This window comes from Siniperca chuatsi, linkage group LG9, assembly GCF_020085105.1.
Source record: "Siniperca chuatsi isolate FFG_IHB_CAS linkage group LG9, ASM2008510v1, whole genome shotgun sequence".
NCBI classification, from domain to species: domain Eukaryota; kingdom Metazoa; phylum Chordata; class Actinopteri; order Centrarchiformes; family Sinipercidae; genus Siniperca; species Siniperca chuatsi.
Window position 1 is genome coordinate 9098783 of NC_058050.1, and position 17635 is coordinate 9116417.

The window sequence follows — 17635 nt, forward strand, 5'->3', positions numbered from 1 at the left end:
ATAAAAACACTTTCTTACTCTGTTCACCAAGACTCTAGTAGACAATGTCTAATTCTGTAATGGTATTTTTATGATATTGTACAATTTTATTGTGTGCACTGAGTACATTGACGTTTTTCTGCAAATTACTGTATATATATAAATAGACTGGGAGGACACACTTACTAACATCCAACAAGGAAGATGAGGAAGTACTTGAGTGAAGCAGGTCTTCATATCTCCCTTTCCTTTGCTCAAGTTAATATGTTAAGTCATTAGGCTGAGTTACTACAACTACAGCCTATATGTAACTATTAAAGTACATTTTTATCTTCCTATAAAATGTATTTGGTTACTTTTCTTTGCTGTGTATTATTTGGTGTGTGAAATTCAGTGTTGCGTAGCCTTGTTCTACTTTCTGTAAATGGCCAGCCACTTTGCCTCAAGGGATGCACAAAAACAACAACAACATTATGGAGACACACTTCATAAAACAAACAAACTCATACCAAGAAGCATAAACAAGGTATTGAGTTTGAATTTCTTTTCAATTTGTATGGCGATATATGAATGAGCCAACAGACCTGGTTTAAAGTGTAATTGAGCTGCTTGTGAATGCTGACTTTTGTCTTCTAATATTATCATTGTTGCAGATGAACTATGTTGCCATGCTCCATTTTAAGTCTCACTTATTATGAGCTTTGTTCTTTCAGTATAAACCTGTCTTACCTGTTCTTCTCTCCCGTTTCCTCCCTTTCTCCTCCTCCTCTCTCTGTTGCTCTCCCCCCTCTCTCAGTACTGTATGACCCATCCTACTTCTTACTGTTGACTTGCCATGACAAGCCTCAGGAAAAGTTGCTCAATGTTAATGTTTAACAAGTAGGAAGAAGGGCCTAGGCTACCATATCTCTGTCTTAAACACAACCACACTCTTTCAGTTCTCCTTCTACTCAAGAGTTTGTTCACTGTTTTGCGAAGGAATTACATATTCAGATCCAAAGGAGAAAGAAAGAAAGACACCATGGGTGAGTCAGCATTATGGCTTTTTCTTATACACTGGTGGAATTTCTCGATGTTTTAATCCTCTCAGCCATCTGTTTGCTTAGATTCTGAAGATTCGATGGTAAAACATAGTAAGTGCAAAGCAATGAAAAAATTGAGTTGTTTTGTGTCTTCAGAAAATGCTCTTTATTATTATTATTATTATTATTGATTATTGCTGTTAAAGTATTTTAATTTGGCATGGAAATAAAACTAAAGCAGTGGTATACGGATACCATTGCATAGCCTGACTGTATGTATTTGTGTTTGCGGGAAAATTAGGGTAATCTTATGTTTTGTATGAGATTTGTTTTGTGTCAGTGAGTGCTGAAAAACCTACTAATGCTGTCTGACTTTTCTGTAATTTGTTGAGTTTTCAGCTCTGTTAAGTAAGTAAATTGCTGCAGGAAAATACGGACATGGAAAATATGTTTATCTACTTGTAAGGAGTGATTAGTGACAGAAGAGTGTACAGTTTCTCTCTAACAATTTACATTTGTTCAAAGCCCATATCCTTGGTTAGCCTCCACTGCTTAGAAGGTTGTGCTGGTTTTGAAATGTCAGGACACATCACTTGTGAAGCAAGTACACCAGCCTTTGTGCAAAGAATCAAATTTTCTGCCCCATTTACGGTTCCACTGTAGAGGTGCTGGTGCTGATCGACTTCGAGGGCACCATGGGAGACGAGATCACAGTGAGGATGGGGGATGTGGTCAAAAACGTCACCAAGGCCAGCGAGGAGGGATGGCTGGAGGGGGAGCTGAGAGGAAAGAGAGGCATCTTCCCTGCCACCTTTGTCAAGGTCTGTTAACGCTATACAGCCCACAACATTGTACTGTCACCGTACTGTGTCTTTATGTATGCTCATGTTTATCCACGTGTTAAAATATGCCCCGTTTTGGTTTTTCATTACAGGAGGTGCCAGTCTATTTGATAGGTGACAGCAAGAGGGAACCACGAAGTCTTAGAAAAAGTACAATGCTAAGTCTAAATTCTCAGCACTCTTTACTTTCTTCACTGCTATCAGCTTAGAAAGCAAGTAGCTATTCACACTTTGTCCAAAAAGCATGTGAAGGGTTTTCATTTTAAAGCCTTCATATTCATTCTGGGGTTATTTTGCTTGCTAAGTTTCACCGAACAATATTTTATGTGATCAGACTCCTGCCAATATCCATATTTTTTAATTTTTATGTGATATTTTGGACCCAAGACCTTTATCAGGAAAATACTTTTTTTTGCAATACAAAATAGTTTTATCTTTAAAAAAAAGCCACATAATTTGTAAGCAACCATCTGCTCTAATATTTACCCACAATGGAGTGAATTCTGATATCATTTGGTTGGCAGATGGTATCAGTTACTTCAAATGGTCCACATCTCCATTTGGAATGAAACTCTGCATTTGCAAACAATTAAATCTGTTTAAAACTTATATGTGTGCAATATCCAGAGTTAATTGTCTTTTGGCATTGCACCGTCAGGCACATTATGTCATTGTCAGTCAATTAGAGATGATTATATTACATTTAATGTACTCTTAGTAATTATCCTGTTAAAAAATCTGCACACATTGCAGTATGAACACTTCATCTCAGCTTGCACACGAGTCAACTCAAAATAAACCATTAAATATTTGACAATGCTATTCAAAACAGGTTGATTTTTCTATTGTAACTTTTATGGTCTTAAAAGTGTTTAAAATTGTGGTTAGTGTGGTGCATGCATTCAGCAAGACAGTGCAGCAAGCAACCTGACTGTAAATATATGTTTACCACATCCTCGCAACACAAAGCTAACAAAGTTTAATATGTGAAAATGGAGCAGACAAAAAAAAAACAGTGCCTTTGAGTGATTAGACATGTTAGAAACGTATGTGTGAGCTTTGCAGTCTAGCTGTCCTGTTGAGAATTGACTACTCTGCCTCCTATCAAACTAAACACACCATTATTGAGCTCTTCTTTCTCCACCAGTATTACCAAGTACATTATAAACTTTACATCGGTCCATTGATGTGGCTGGTGATTCTTTGTCTTTCCAGCGAAGATGATGAAACAGATGAGGAAATGCGAGGTAGCGTTTGCCTACAGCCCCATGAATGAAGATGAGCTGCAACTGGTTGTTGGGGAGACTGTAGAGATCATCAAAGAGGTAGAGTCTTCTTATCGCTACTCAAACACTCACATTTGAACTCAATGTGATGATGAAGTCAGTGATGCTCTGCAAATGAGCTGTGGTAGCCTACTGTTAAGCTGCCTGTAAGCAAGGCATTTACCTCATGCTTGCTGAAGCTACTTATTAACCAAACCCTTAGCATTGAATATAAATCAGTGCGTCGGTTAAATGTGCTCAGCCAATCTTCCCTGGGTAAATGAAGAGTGTTTTACAAAAGGTATTCATTAATTGTTTGGGTATGACATTCCCTTTATATTTGGCCACCAGGCTGACAAAGCATGTTTCCCCGACAAATTACAGCTTTACGGAAATACACGTGAACTGATCAGGACTAATTCTGAGAGTTCATGCCATCAATTAATCAGAGATCCTAAAAACAGGCTGATTGTAATCTCTGGAATGTATACTGGATGAGAATGTTAAGTGTTTTAGCAAAGTGTTAGTGCAGCCATACAATACTTATTTTGTCTTTAAAATGTTTTCTCACATTCTTTCTTGCTGTGTCTCCTTGACATAACACAACAGATTGAAGATGGATGGTGGATGGGTTTGAAAAATGGCAAAGTGGGAGCATTTCCGTCAAATTTTGTCAAAGAAATTTTTGTTTCCCCTAAAGGTTGGTAAAGCCAAAACTTCTGTTGACTTTTTTTGTTCTTTTTTCTGTACATTTAAACTAAACAAAAAAAACCCTACCAGAACTCATTATAGGTGATATTCTTTTTACAGACGGCAAGCACAATGAGAGCAAGGCAAGACCCAAGCTCACTGATGCAGTGTTCAATAAGGAGGTATGTAATGCAGAAATTGCGTTTCTGAAACGTATGAACGGTTTACCTTTGACTTAATGTACTTTGTTTTTGTCCTCATACAGATATCTCAAAGAGCAAGTGTGAGGAACAAAGCAAAAAATGGTATGTTCACATGTTTTTTTTAAAGTCATATCATAAGCTGCTATAAAGCATTTACTAGTTCATAAACCGTTTGCACAATAATGGACTAAAGGCTAAGGGGATACCCTCATTTTAGACACTGTTTCTACTTTTGAACAGCTTGTGACAAATAGTAATTCCTGTACTTTTATCTGAATGGTTTACGGGTGGGGTCAAGTGTAAATACTTACAGTAACATGGCTTGATTAATCACTTGCATCAGAGTGCAATATCCTTCTGGGATCAAGGTTTAACTTTTTATCTTTTATCAGTTTGTCACAACCTCTTTCCAGTTATTCTGTGAGTTAGTAATGTTAAGGTTGTATACAAGGATGACAGGATTAGTCATCATGGTTGAAACCTTTTATTCCTGTCACACATGTACTATAAATGCGCAGGTTCCATGTTATCTCTCTCGTCTCCTCAGCGGTGGAGTGTTGCCAAGTCATGTTTGACTACAAGGCCAAAGCGGAGGATGAGTTGGAACTGAAAAAAGGAGACGTTGTAGTGATACTGAGAAAGGTTTGAGCACATTGTATTGTTATTTTCAGGCATTGTTTCTAACGTGTCTTCCCATGATGTCATGCTTTTAACAGACTCATAAACTCCTTCGGGTGCAATTTCTTTTCTTACAAAGTAGTTGCAGGTATATCATATAGTTCATCCAGCCAAACCAGTTGTGTCACTTTTAAGGAACTCATGTGCCACAGTGCACAAGGTGATGCACATTCGTCACCCAAATCATATGGTACCATAGAAAAAGATTTTTGAGATACCTTCTATGATAAATTGATAATAAGGCTGCCATGTCTTGCTTGACCGTTTGGTAACCTCTTGTGCAGCAATTTCACGTCCCAAAGGACACAGCCGCGTTTGCGCTTCTAATGTGACCCTTTAATCTCCATCTGAAGGAAACAGAAGATGAAGGCTGGTGGGAGGGAGAGCTAAACGGACGCTGTGGCTTCTTTCCTGATAACTTTGTCATGGTGATACCACCAGTGGACAATCAGCAAGTGAGTGGATTAAAACACAATCTCAAGAATATCCTTGCTGGACTGGACCTTTCCAATATTCAAGATATTCAAGATTTGATTGCATTGTGCTACCATGAAGCCATGGACATTCTTTGAAATAATTCATATCTGCTATACTTTATTTTTTTTTTTTTCATTTTGAAATGGCTCAAAATGCAAAGTACACAATGCCAGTTTATTTTGCAGCTGGCTGGTATTTGTCTTACTTTAGCAACTCTGCAGCCAGTATGGAGTTGAGTCAGGGTTGTCTTTAACATCCTCTGTTTTGGAATTACTCACTGAAAATTCCCTTAGTGGAAACAGTTTGTAAAATAGAGATGCCTTTAATTCACAAGGGGACGTACTTGCCAACCTGTTGAGTTTTCCCATTTCTCCTCCTCTAGTCTGTGACCACAAGCCAACCGCCTGCACGCAACTTAAACAAGAAACTCTCAGGTAAGAGAACAGCATGTTTCATTGATCAAACACTGTTTGACACTAGAGTGGGGAGCTAGGCTTCATGTTTTAGAGGTTCTCTTCTGACTCATGACTTCTGGCTGCAGTGGTGTTGAGCCTGGCAGTGTGCTGACTGTGATGGATCGTTGTTTTAGTAGATGGAGAAATCGGAAAGGTTGGGTGATTTTCAGCATGTGGTATAAAAGCAGCCAAAATGGTCCCCTGATCAATGTTATTATTTCAATGTGCAGCTGAAGCAACTTGAAGCCCTTGTATGGTTATACATATTAATTCACTACATTGGTTAATCATACTTCCGTTTCTTCCATTTCCATCTATGCTCACCTACTCAGTGGTGGAAAGTAACTAAGTACATTTACTCAAGTATCGTACTACATACGATTTTATACCTTGTACATTACTTGAGTTTTGCTAGGTTTGTTACCAACTATTAATCAATGTAATGGTATTTCTGGGTGGTAGATTTTCTTTGTAAAAGTTTTGATTACTTTCAATTTTCTAAATTGTTGACATATTCTCACAGTAATTGCAGCCAAAGTTTTAGTTTTTTAGTTTGGTGATTTAAAAAAAGAGTGAATGAACATTAACAGCCTTTGAAACAAGAAGATGTAGAAATCAAATCTGCGAGCCAAACAGAGCAGGATGTGGCTTCTTGTCAAGTTTCAGCTGAGGAGTGCTGTCAGTGGTGCAAGTTGCAGATTTAGCACATCAACAACAATCAACAAATCCACAAAAATTTCAACTTTAGACTGCCAACTCTTCCCATGGATGGAAATTCAAAATGCATACTCATCAAAAACATTTGTGGTTAAACAGGCAGGTGAAACAGTTCCATACAAAGTGCTCTGCTAGTCAAAGATGTCAACAGAACTAACTGAATATCAGCACAGGTCATATAATTTGCATTGCCACATTAAACTCATTACATCAGTTTTTCTTTTTCATTTCTTCTTTTAAGACTCCGATGCCACACAGAAACAGAGTGACTGTTGGCCACTGTCATCATTGTCTTGTGTCTTTGTTTTGTTCTGTGGATACAACACAACACTTTATTATTCAAATATATCCGCTTTTCCACACAGTATTACTCACAAGAATTTCAAAGGAAGTCTCAGACTATAGTTTGATGGGGGATGGTTAGAGTGGTCACATGACACAGTTCAGGAGTCTTGGAGGAAACGAGGGGGTGGGGGGACCGACGAGCGCTCTGTCACAGAGATTTTCACAACCAGCACAAGAAGCAGCACTTGTGCTACTACTGCTGTGTGGATGGTTTGCTTGAGAGGGAATGTTGCACAATGCTTTGAACACTCAAGGTAGGCTTCCTGTGTTCTCATTCGGTCTAAGAGTCCTAAGCGTTATGTATTATGCTCTTTTTTTAGGAGCATTAGAGCAGTTTTATTTCTTATATATTTCTTTAGCAGAGCTGTAACCAGGCTCCTCAACCTCTTCTGTATGAATTAAGCACTTGACTTGCAAACAGGAATCTCTCACATTACCTTCAGTTCACTGAGGCTTCCTAATTCAAGCATCTATTGTCTCTCATGGGCTGTATTTTTTCTATGAGCTGAGCCAGAGTGACTGTCCCTGATGAACTTGTTGAGAGCCATAGGAACTGTTACTGCAGTGCTATTGGATACAGCTGTGACCTCGTCTGCTCCAGTGATGTGCACATCTTTGCCTTCCCATGCAACTGCTCATAAACTCGATTACGGTTTAATTAAAAGACCAGTAGCATTTTTTTCTCCACCACATTAAACCATAATGCTTTCTGGGGTAAACAAATGCAAATTCTTCTCTTTGACTAATAAAATAAAACAGCAGTTTTTTCACTGGCAGTGATATATAGTTTGCCTAAGTCATGTCAATGAAAACAATAATACAGTAACATATTAATAGTGGTGATGTCAACATAAGCATAATGGAGTGTATCAGTACTTTCATTTATTACAGGAGAAGCCACACCTGCACGAGGTCTGAAAGCTAACTTTTAACTATCTGAGGCAGATTTGCTGAGCATGCATGCTCTTTTTAGCAACAACCTGCTCTATATTCATATTGTACACACAATGATGCCTGGGAAAGGCCCTGCAGATTGAGAGCACCTTTAAAGCAGTTGCTTAAAGAGAAACATTTTAATGCTGGCCAATAGCCTCAAAGCAACAATATTTGTCTGACGAAATCCCAATGTAGGTGTCAATTTCTAAAATTTTAGGATTACCAGATAAAATACTTTTAATATTTAATCTAAAGTGCAGCCATGCTATTTACATAAATACAACTTTGTGGTAATGGTTCATTCTCTACTACTTTTTCAGTGAAGACAGAGACCTCAGCGATGGAGAAAGGCGGTTCAGGCAAGACAAAAGGTATATATGGTGATGGCTTTTATTATAATTATAACATTATTGTGACACATTTTTTTCAAAGATAAATAATGTTGTGGAGTAATGTGATGAATTTGCTTTACAGATGATAAACCAGAGGCTAAGGACCTGAGAAGCAATCCTCCAACCAAAGTCAAGCTGCCATCCATCAAGCCCAGCCCGCCTCCAGTCAAAGACAAACCCAACAAGGTTTTACCCAAGTGAGTGATGCCAAAGCATCTCTGATGTTGTGTCTCACGACTAATCTCCATGCAATCCACTAAAGACTTACAAGAGAATATGTCGTCCAACTCAGGGACATGAATAGTGATTCATTTGCAACCTTTCTAAAGCAAAAGGCCTTTAGGAAATGTCAGGAACACTTTCTCCTCTTTGGTCACCGGGAGTGGAGCCTTTAGATGTTAAAGGTTTTAGCTGCTGCCACCGGTTGCCATGGTGTCCTTTAAGAAGAATGCCAGGATGCCCGACCTTTAGTGGCTCAGTGGAAACTCTGGGATGAGTCAGATCGGGCCTAAACAGACGAGAGCAGCCCATTTCCTGTTTCCTGAGCAAAATTCACACAAGCAGGCACACACACACACACACACACACACAACTGAGAAAACAAAAATGTCCCTGTCTTGAGGGGGCTGCTAATGGAGAAGCTTTTTTTCTGAAAATTGTTTCCAAGCAAATGTGTTTGGAAGGAATATCTTTCCAGCTTCCTTAAGAATCCTTCTCAATGTTTAAAAAGCTCAGTCTTGCAGGCCTTTACCTCAAGGCTGATTATTTATAAACCTCATATCAGATCTAACTGCATGACGTTATTGAAGTTGTGACTCTGGAGATTTGCGATCATTGCATATGGGCTGTGAAAGTGAAACAGATGCCAGGACAAAATAAGACATTCAGAGAGTCTTCAAGACTGCAGCTGCCATGCTCTGCACCTGCACCCATCAGAGCTTAGGAAACTGAAAACCACATTCTGTTTATTTTGTCTTTTGAAAATATGAACTACAACCCATGCACCAGTTTACTTTCACCAAAAATGTTATGAGAGAATTGTTGAGAGATTCTGATTCGTTTTCCCCTTTATGTTCCACACTTTTCATTTACTTCTTTCATAGGTTGAAATAAATTCAAATCTTATAAAATTCTGCTCTTATTTTCAACAGAATCAATGGTGATGTGGCTCCTGTTTCACCAAAACAACCGGAGGAGAAAGAGACCGACCAGTTTGATGGAGTGGATTTGCAGACTGAAAAGCTGAGCCATCCTACAGCAAACAGAGCCAAACCCCCGCAGAGGAGACCACCATCAGCAGCAATAGTCCACGTTAGTGACAGACTCATATTGATTTCTCACTTTTGCCGGAAGTGTGAACAATAGAGAGAAGAGTTAGATAATGGACTTAACTGAGGCAAGAGCCACTGACAACCTGCTAAACCATAGGTAGTGCTAACCACCATTTCTGTATTGACCTTTGCAGCTTGAGATTATCACTGCAACAATGAGGCAACGCCCTCCTTTATCTTGTGCATACTTGTCAGGTAAAGGTATTTAGATGGCAGACAAAATGGAACTGAACACATTTAGTGGTACCTTGCATTTCTAGGCCCATTTTGTTCTTTGGTGGTATGCTTTTATGCAGTGACATATTTCCATGTCAAGTTATTTCCAACACAACTTGCAATTCAATAACAGAAAATGTAGAAAAACTATGCCATGAGTGGTAAATGTTAAGAGAAAAGGCTTTTCTAGGCTCTACTCATTTCCTAGACTCACCCATTTTGCACTACAGTTCAGCGGTTCAGAAGAGAACTCATTGTAAGAGAGGAAGAGATAACAATTTCTGCACTTGCACTCTCAATAGATCAGAATGCAATGTAGCCACAAGATGTGTTTGAGCAAGAGAAAAGGCCCTACTGATAGACACGTGCCTACATGCACACTTTACACTGACAGCAACAAGCTTGGGCCTGATCTAAAATTCCCTAAAGTATCCTTTTATGGTTTTTACTTGGCTGCATACCTACGTGTCACGTTGGCATAGTTGGAGAATGAGAGTTCTTAAGGCAGGTTGTGACGAATGATTATAGGCAATGATTTCCATTAAGGCGTGGCTTATGCTCCTTTGCAGGCTCAGAATGCCACTGACCAGACAGAACCAGAAATATCTGCAAAAAAGTTCCAGACGGAAAAATTACCTGGCTTGCAAAAGGTTTGTGACATTGATTGCTTTCCGGATACAATACAGCACATGCATTATTTCTCGTTATCTCGTCTGAGATTAGCTCTAATTCAGTAAAGAATCAAACATTTAACATATTGTGTGCACTGTGTATTTTACACTTCATTTGGATGAGTAAATATTTAAGCATAAAGCCAATGAAGTTCAGTGGTCTGTGCAATGTCATGCAAAGCCACCTAATTCATTGCAGGGTTCAGAAAATGTCCTGCCACCACCTGCAAAGCCTGATCATCGACCCAGGACGCCACCTCCAGTTCGACCAGTACCACCGAAAGTAGTTGTGGATGGCAGAACAGTGACTCATAAAGAAGAACCAACTGTGGAAAGCCTGCAGACTGAAATCAAAGAGCTGAGGATGACTCTGGAGCTGCTACAGGCACGACATGAGTGAGTACTGCTCATTTGTAATGTTTGTTTAAAACCTGAGCAACTGATTTAAGAGGTGTTTAGAACTTAAGTAAAGCTACTGTATTAAAAAATCTTGTCGCCTTGAATCACATAGAGGGACATCATAACATTCAAGTTCCCCATCTTCCCTAACTGAGAAGGCATAGACAGACCCTCCTAGCCCAAATTAATTTCTGGTGTTGTTTGTGGACACTAGCCCACGCAGGAAGTGACTAATCAAATACAAACTGTGTACTAAACATGTGCTCCATTTAGAAAAAAAAAAAGACATTGAACAATGTTAGATCTTTTGCATCTCTTGTCTCTTTGATTTGCTTTTTAATATGAAACATCCCAGACACACAACATGCTGTGTGCAGTTGTAGACACATGATTTCCTGGCCAGTCATCTTCTTAAGCCCTCAACATGTTATTCAGTTGTAGCTTTGAAGGAGACTCTACAGGGTTTTGAAAATGAATGTATTTTGAAAAAACATTTTTCCATTTTAACAGCATGTTAAGTAGAAAAAACAAAAACATCAGCCTACACTCCCATAGTCCACCCACACAGTTTCTTTCACTTATGTTGCCTGATTAGGCCTCTCCTAAGGACTGCGTAGATGTGTACAAACTGGGCTTGACTGACATCTCCCTCGCTCTCCTGTTAGTTCGTTGCACCTGTTAAAGTGTCGCAACTTACCCTGTAATCATTCTTATTTGTCCATAGCGTTTTGTGACATCATGTAATTCCCTGTATAGCCCCACCCTGCTTTAAAGCTTGGGTAGGTAATGTTGGAGAAACTAGCAAGAGACAGCTAGAATTTGAAAGTATCCAACCAAATGAATCCCACCCCCTCCCTTCAGGCCTCCCTTTAAAGCCACTCCCACAAAACACATTTTCATGGTAATGAATGCATGGGCAGAGTGCGCGCAGGGAGGCAGGCAGATAGGTAGACAGGCAGATAGGCCAGCCAATCATTTCCTTCAGGCTGAATTAAATGATTGGATAGCCTTATTACATGCCTGCGACAGCCACAGATACCGGATTTTTTTTCTCCCCACCCAAAGCATTTGATTTATTGATTGCTGTCAGAAAGTAAAGAGAATTTCAACAAATGTAACAAAAAATGCTTCTGAAATACATTACCTACCGTAGCTTTAACCTAGCAAGAGGTCTAATCAGTTACTCTAATCAAGAGTACCAAACACACCTGTGGTGGCATTCAAAAGGTTTTTACATAAATTGTTGTGAACATAGCTACTTGCTCAAATCAGTGGTCCTTAATGAAATTCATTCATGCCTGTTGTCATGTTGTAGGTGTCCCATTTTCAAACATAATTTCGCATTTTGGATATAAATTGTAATTTTATTTGAATGAAAAAAAAAATCACCAGTTCTTAGCCTCTTTACCCTTGATGCCTTAACAAAGCTTTCCGATACACTACATGACCCATAATACAATTCTCCTGAAGTACTGTCTGCACTGTTGAAGGACGTTGACTTTTATATGGTAATGGTAATGAATGGTAATTATATGGTAATGCTTTCAATCAAGGCCCAGTTACCGAACAACATTGTCATTCTTTTGGAGTCTGGCCACCTGATGAATGTAAAGTCTACTATTAACTCTTGTTTAACTCTGGGGGGTTTTTTTTGTCTCTACCAACTCCCGAGGGAAATATCTGGCTCTTTTTCTGCTAAATGCTTCAATATGTTTACAAGCTAGTTGCTAACTGTGTCTGTCTGAAAAGAGAAAAGTAATGGCCAAAACAAACAATGAGCTGAAACTCACTATAAAGCTCCGTAAAGCAGAGGGGAGCTGCAGATGATAATTATCTGTAGGGGGGTAGGGGTTCTGTGGATATAATTAATCCCCACTACAAAAGTAACATTATAAATTCATATACCTTCATTTAACTTGGAGTATACATCTTGACCTATTTTGACATACCCATGTCTGCAAACTCCCCTTTTTGTTTCTGTCTCTTTTGATCAGGCAAGACATGCAGGAAGTGAAAGAAGAACTGAGGGAGGAGAGAAACAAACGACTGGTACTGCAGGTCAGTGAGGCATGCCTCGAGTTTTGCACGCATTCATACTTGCTTACTGCTGCATATTGGCACAAGAAAGAATACAGAAGTCGTGCTTCCCAAGATCATGACTGTAGTACAATTAATTGTTAAAAAATGTCTTTTCCATACAGGAAGAAGTACACGGTTTAAAGAGAAAGAATTAATCCCAACACAGACTGCGACTGTGCTGTCTGTCTGACACTGTGCAATGCAGGCTCTCGTACTGCAAATTTAAACAAGATGAACATTTTTCTGACACGGAATGGGGATGGAGAAGACAAGCAAGCTCTCCCACTGCAGACAAGTGAGGGCTAAATCAGAAAGTAGAGTTGGACATAGGACCAAGCTAATCCTGCACTGGACCGGAGAAACTTGATCCTTCTCAACATTTTTAAATGATGTACTGTTAAATTTTTTACATATTTGAATGCTGGAAAACACAAATATTGGTCCTATGTGGGTTACATTTGGTTGCAAATTAATGTTTTACATTGTTCTGTTTCAACTGTCACCATTATTATTTTTATCATAGGTTTTACTTTACATTTACAATAATTAACATTTACATAATTAATGCCTCAACAGAGTGTGTAATATATGCAGCTGTACATAGCAGGAAATACTGTGATAAAATATAATTTTAAGTCATCCTAAGTGGCATTGTTACCTGAATGTTAATACCTGAAATACTAGTCAAAAATATGGCTTGACATGCAGGTGTTTTTTTTTTTTTTTTTTTTTACACCAGAATGTAATGCTGCAACAATCCACTGGGGGGCACTGTATGACTATTCTACATAAAGAGAAGCGCTAAACTTGTCAGTGAATGCTGGATTGGTGGAAAAGACCGGGCACTAGTGACCTCACATTAGAAAACAAAACATATTTAATTCAGAAGAGTAAATGTGTCAAGATTCAAGATTCAAGAAAATGGCTGATGTTAATGGAGTTTGTGGTCAACTGTATTTTTTGTAGTTAAGTGGAAAAGGCATCCTGTGTCACTCAGAGAAAAACTGACTCACTCTGAAACAATGAACTTTGTGACTCATGGCGATGGATGTAGCGAACGTGGGAAGAGAATTAATGAGAAATACTTTGCACCCGCCACAGGGAGAGCTATTTAACTTGACTATATTTGGTCCACGGTATCTTCAGAGTAAGGCGTACTGATTTGGTTTTGGCTCCAAATGGTGACGGCGGTGGTGGTACTGGTGGTGTGCTCCTGTCTAAGCCTACTAGTGTTGCCCGCTGTAGAGCACATCTGGATGACATCTGGAGCCCATAAGGGACCGGGTGCTTCTGAAACTGCCATGGGAACATACTATTTTTATAAACTGTGTTGAATAATGGTCATTAAGGGCACATTGCCCCTTGGACAAGGAGTGAAATAAATTAAACTAAACAAACAAAGGGTCAGTGGATATTGCAGACATTTCTGATTTTTTGAAAGATATGAAAAGTGAATGCCCTTTCTGTAAAGCCCTACAAACACAAGTGAAGATTTTACTTTTTTCACTGAGGGACATCTAAAATATTCAATAATGTCAGTGATGATGGGTGCTGCTTACACTACACTATCACTCCTATAAATTATAATACACAGCTTGTAGGAATATTTAACTCACTAGGAAGACATACAGTACTGTAGCTCTCAGACAACAACACAGCACAGTGCACATTAATATAGGAGGAATTTAAGACAATTAAGATGGAACTGCTGGGAGTACTGAAAACTGAGTGTTGAAAACTGAAGCATTTTGGAGCCCAGAGGTCAAACACAAAAAAACCTTCCGAGTTAAAATTAGAAATAGAGAAAGAGGAGCTGAACTGACAAAGAACAGTTCGCCTCTGTCAAAGAAAGGAGCTGGACAGATGCAGAAACAAATCATATGCATGACATCATGGGCAATAAATCTCTCACATATTAAAAATTCTGTTTTAATATGTGAGCCTTTTACTGAGGAGAGTCATAAGACAGTCCTACATATACTCTTAGAATTATATTGTTAGTGCAATTGTAGACTCAAAAAAGTTTAAAATTATTATCTGTAAAGGCTGTTTCTGGAATCAGCCAAACAACCACAAAAGACAGTGCGTACTATGTCCGTCTTTGTAGAGATCTTTCCCACGCTGTGTTGTGGTTCAGATTTATGGCTTTCCCTAACTGGATTTTCCTCATGTTGATGTTCATTTAATTTTATTGATGTATTGTTTCATAACTGCATAATTACCACAAGGCTAAAATATGTTGCCTCTAATTACATGTGTGTCTTGATTACATCCTGTAAAATGAAAAAGACGGTATTCAAAATATTGAATCGTGCGTCTAGTAAAACATATTTTGGGTCCTATACTTGGAAGTAGGCGCCATTCACAAGAGGTTTATACAAATATAATTACACAACTACTTCAAAGAGTCCACACCATCAACGCCACTGATTTCTGAAAGCCTGTGACCACATGAGAGGCTTTTCCAAGACCTCAACAGAGACTTCAGTGTGGGCTCCATCTGAAAACAGAGCGGGCCACAAGGCAAACCTGAAGCCAGTCTGCTCCTCCAGCACAGTTTGTACTTTGAGGACGACTCTAGCGGACATTCTTGGCCTGCCTCCATCTCCAACCAATACAACCTCCAAGCAATGCTACACCAGCCTCAGAGCACAAGAACGTAAGGCTAAAGTTTCTGGCTCCAGGTTGGCCAACAGAAAGAATGTGGACACGTACCATAAACAGATACGAATTTTGTATATTTTCCCTTTTGTATGGCTTTATTGACATGCCAAGAATTCATACTTTCATAATCTATAAATCACCAAACTAATAAGATTGACTTGTAATAATGTCCAGTACAAACATTCGCCCAGTGTGGGCAATTCATCAATGTTCTGTAAGTCTTTACTGGCAGCCAAACAATATTTCAGTCAGCCAACTCACGTGGAACAGATTTATTAAGTGAATACAGAGTTGATATTGGCCATCTAAGCTCTGACCTCGTCACTCCCTGCGAGCATACACCACAGTCAGAACTGCAGAGTTTTGGGAGTGACATTAATACACACCCTCCCCTAAAACCACGTTAGATACAGAGCCTGACACCAGCTATTATGTGGAATCTACTATGTGTCATTCTCCTACAAGGCACCACAGACAACAAAGGGAATATTCCTAAACAAAGCACCTCCAATCAGGGAATATACTATCTTGTAAACTGAGATGGCTTTTCTTATGAAATGCTATGTAGCAGTGACAAGCTGCAACGTAACTGTAGAAGCAGCAGCAGTACAGAATAACAGTAAAGCAAGCTGTGATATAAACCCAGTCGAATCATTTATCTAACTCAGCCAAACATAAAGTGCGTGAAGAAAATGTGAAAATCTGTCTTGCGCGTGACAAAAGCCGTGCTGTGATTCTCCTGAAGCCAACATTACAACATTACAGTGAAATAATTATGTAATTATGCTGTGTGCAGGACAACAGTCATGTTAACATGCCACAAGCCCAACTGCAAACCAATGTCAACAACACAGAGGGAAATATGCCACAAAACCAATTAAACCCCAATCAAAAGCATCAAACCATCGTAACACACATGCCAAACAACCAAGAGGAAAAGCATGAGAGCAGAAATTAAAAGCCAACAAATTTCAGCAGCGTAAGAGAGGAAGAAATTAGCAGCCAGCGTATTAACAGCATGAGCAAATTCAGCCAGCAGACAAATATCAACAGCATGGCAGCAGAAATTAGTAGCCAACAGACTCCAAGACATGCCAAAGAGACAGCAGGGTCAACAGAGAGACAACTTAACAAGGCTTAAAGTTTATAGCCACGCTAGCAACTCTATACTTTGTTTGAGCATTGAGCTAAATGCTAATGCCAGCAAGCTAACGTCCTCACAATGTCAATGTCAATCCTGATGTTTTGCAATATTTACTATGTTCACTATCTTAGTTTAGCACGTATGCTAACATTTTCTATTTAGCACTATACTCAAAGTATAGCTGAGGCTGATGGGACTGTCATTAGTTTTGCAGGTATTTAAACTAAAAGCACTGGAAAATCTAAATTTTGACCTGATGGCAGCGTTAGGTGAAAGGTCAGGGGTTCACTAAAGTTATTGCAATTCATCCTGTGGGGAACATGAATGTCTGTGCCAAATTTTAAGAAAATTCATCCAATAAATGTCAAGACATTTCACTTAGAGCCAAATATTTCAACATGCTGGTGGCACTAAATAATTAGGCTACACTGTCTGTGAACCACACGCCTGCACCAGATTTTGTGCCAGTCAGTCTAAAAGTTGTTGAAATATTTCACTCAAAACCAAAAACGTCAAACTGCTTGTTGCACGAGAGGACAAGTCAGGGGATCACTGGAATCATTGGGATACATCCTCTGGGAACCAGGAATGTATGTGCCAATCAATCTAGTAGATGATGAAGAATTTGACCTGCTGGTGGCGCTAGATGAAAACTCAGGGAGTCAAGTAAGCCATTAAAATGTTTTCTCTGGGAACCTTGAATATATATACCAGATTTCATGACAACCCATCAGATGTCAACATATTTTACTCAAAAGCAAAAATGTCAACCTCATGGTGGTGCAGGAGAAAAAGTCAGGGGGGACACCAAAGCCTGCAGGATTGCGTTAACCCTTTAGAGACCATGAATGTCTGTACAATATTTCATGGCAATCCATCAAATAGTTGTTGAGATATTTCAATGAGGATCAAAGTGGACCAACTGGCCATCCCTATGCAGAGCCTCGCAGCTAGCGTGGCTAAAAACATTGCCAAGCACATAAACAGCAAAGACATCCTTCACAATACACCTGGTAGAATTAGCAGCTAGCAGGCTACTTAACTTGGTGAGGGGAGCAGTGAGGCGCTGCGGTCCCAAGGTGTCAACAGCAGGTGAAGGAAACTCGTCAGGCTTGAAGTGGTGTGTGTGG

At 39.3% G+C, this 17635-nt stretch overlaps 1 protein-coding gene across 1 annotated transcript; it reads left to right on the forward strand.

Moving 5' to 3' along the window:
• Positions 1-806: 806 nt before the first annotated feature.
• sh3d21 (SH3 domain containing 21) lies at positions 807-14094 on the forward strand. The gene is made up of 17 exons (XM_044208459.1): positions 807-1004; positions 1665-1822; positions 1936-1993; positions 3059-3168; positions 3718-3808; positions 3919-3980; positions 4064-4103; positions 4549-4643; positions 5033-5134; positions 5539-5590; positions 7930-7980; positions 8084-8198; positions 9153-9312; positions 10118-10198; positions 10419-10615; positions 12613-12676; positions 12820-14094. The coding sequence occupies exons 1-17, from the start codon at positions 1001-1003 to the stop codon at positions 12850-12852; spliced, it is 1473 nt and encodes a 490-aa protein (XP_044064394.1). The 5' UTR covers positions 807-1000; the 3' UTR covers positions 12853-14094.
• Positions 14095-17635: the final 3541 nt, after the last annotated feature.

What these genes read in the sequence shown, in the direction of transcription:
- sh3d21 (XM_044208459.1), top strand. An exon ending in ATGCAGTGTTCAATAAGGAG is followed by an intron (nt 3,981 to 4,063) that starts GTATGTAATGCA and finishes GTCCTCATACAG; the next exon opens with ATATCTCAAAGAGCAAGTGT. An exon ending in CCCAACAAGGTTTTACCCAA is followed by an intron (nt 8,199 to 9,152) that starts GTGAGTGATGCC and finishes TATTTTCAACAG; the next exon opens with AATCAATGGTGATGTGGCTC.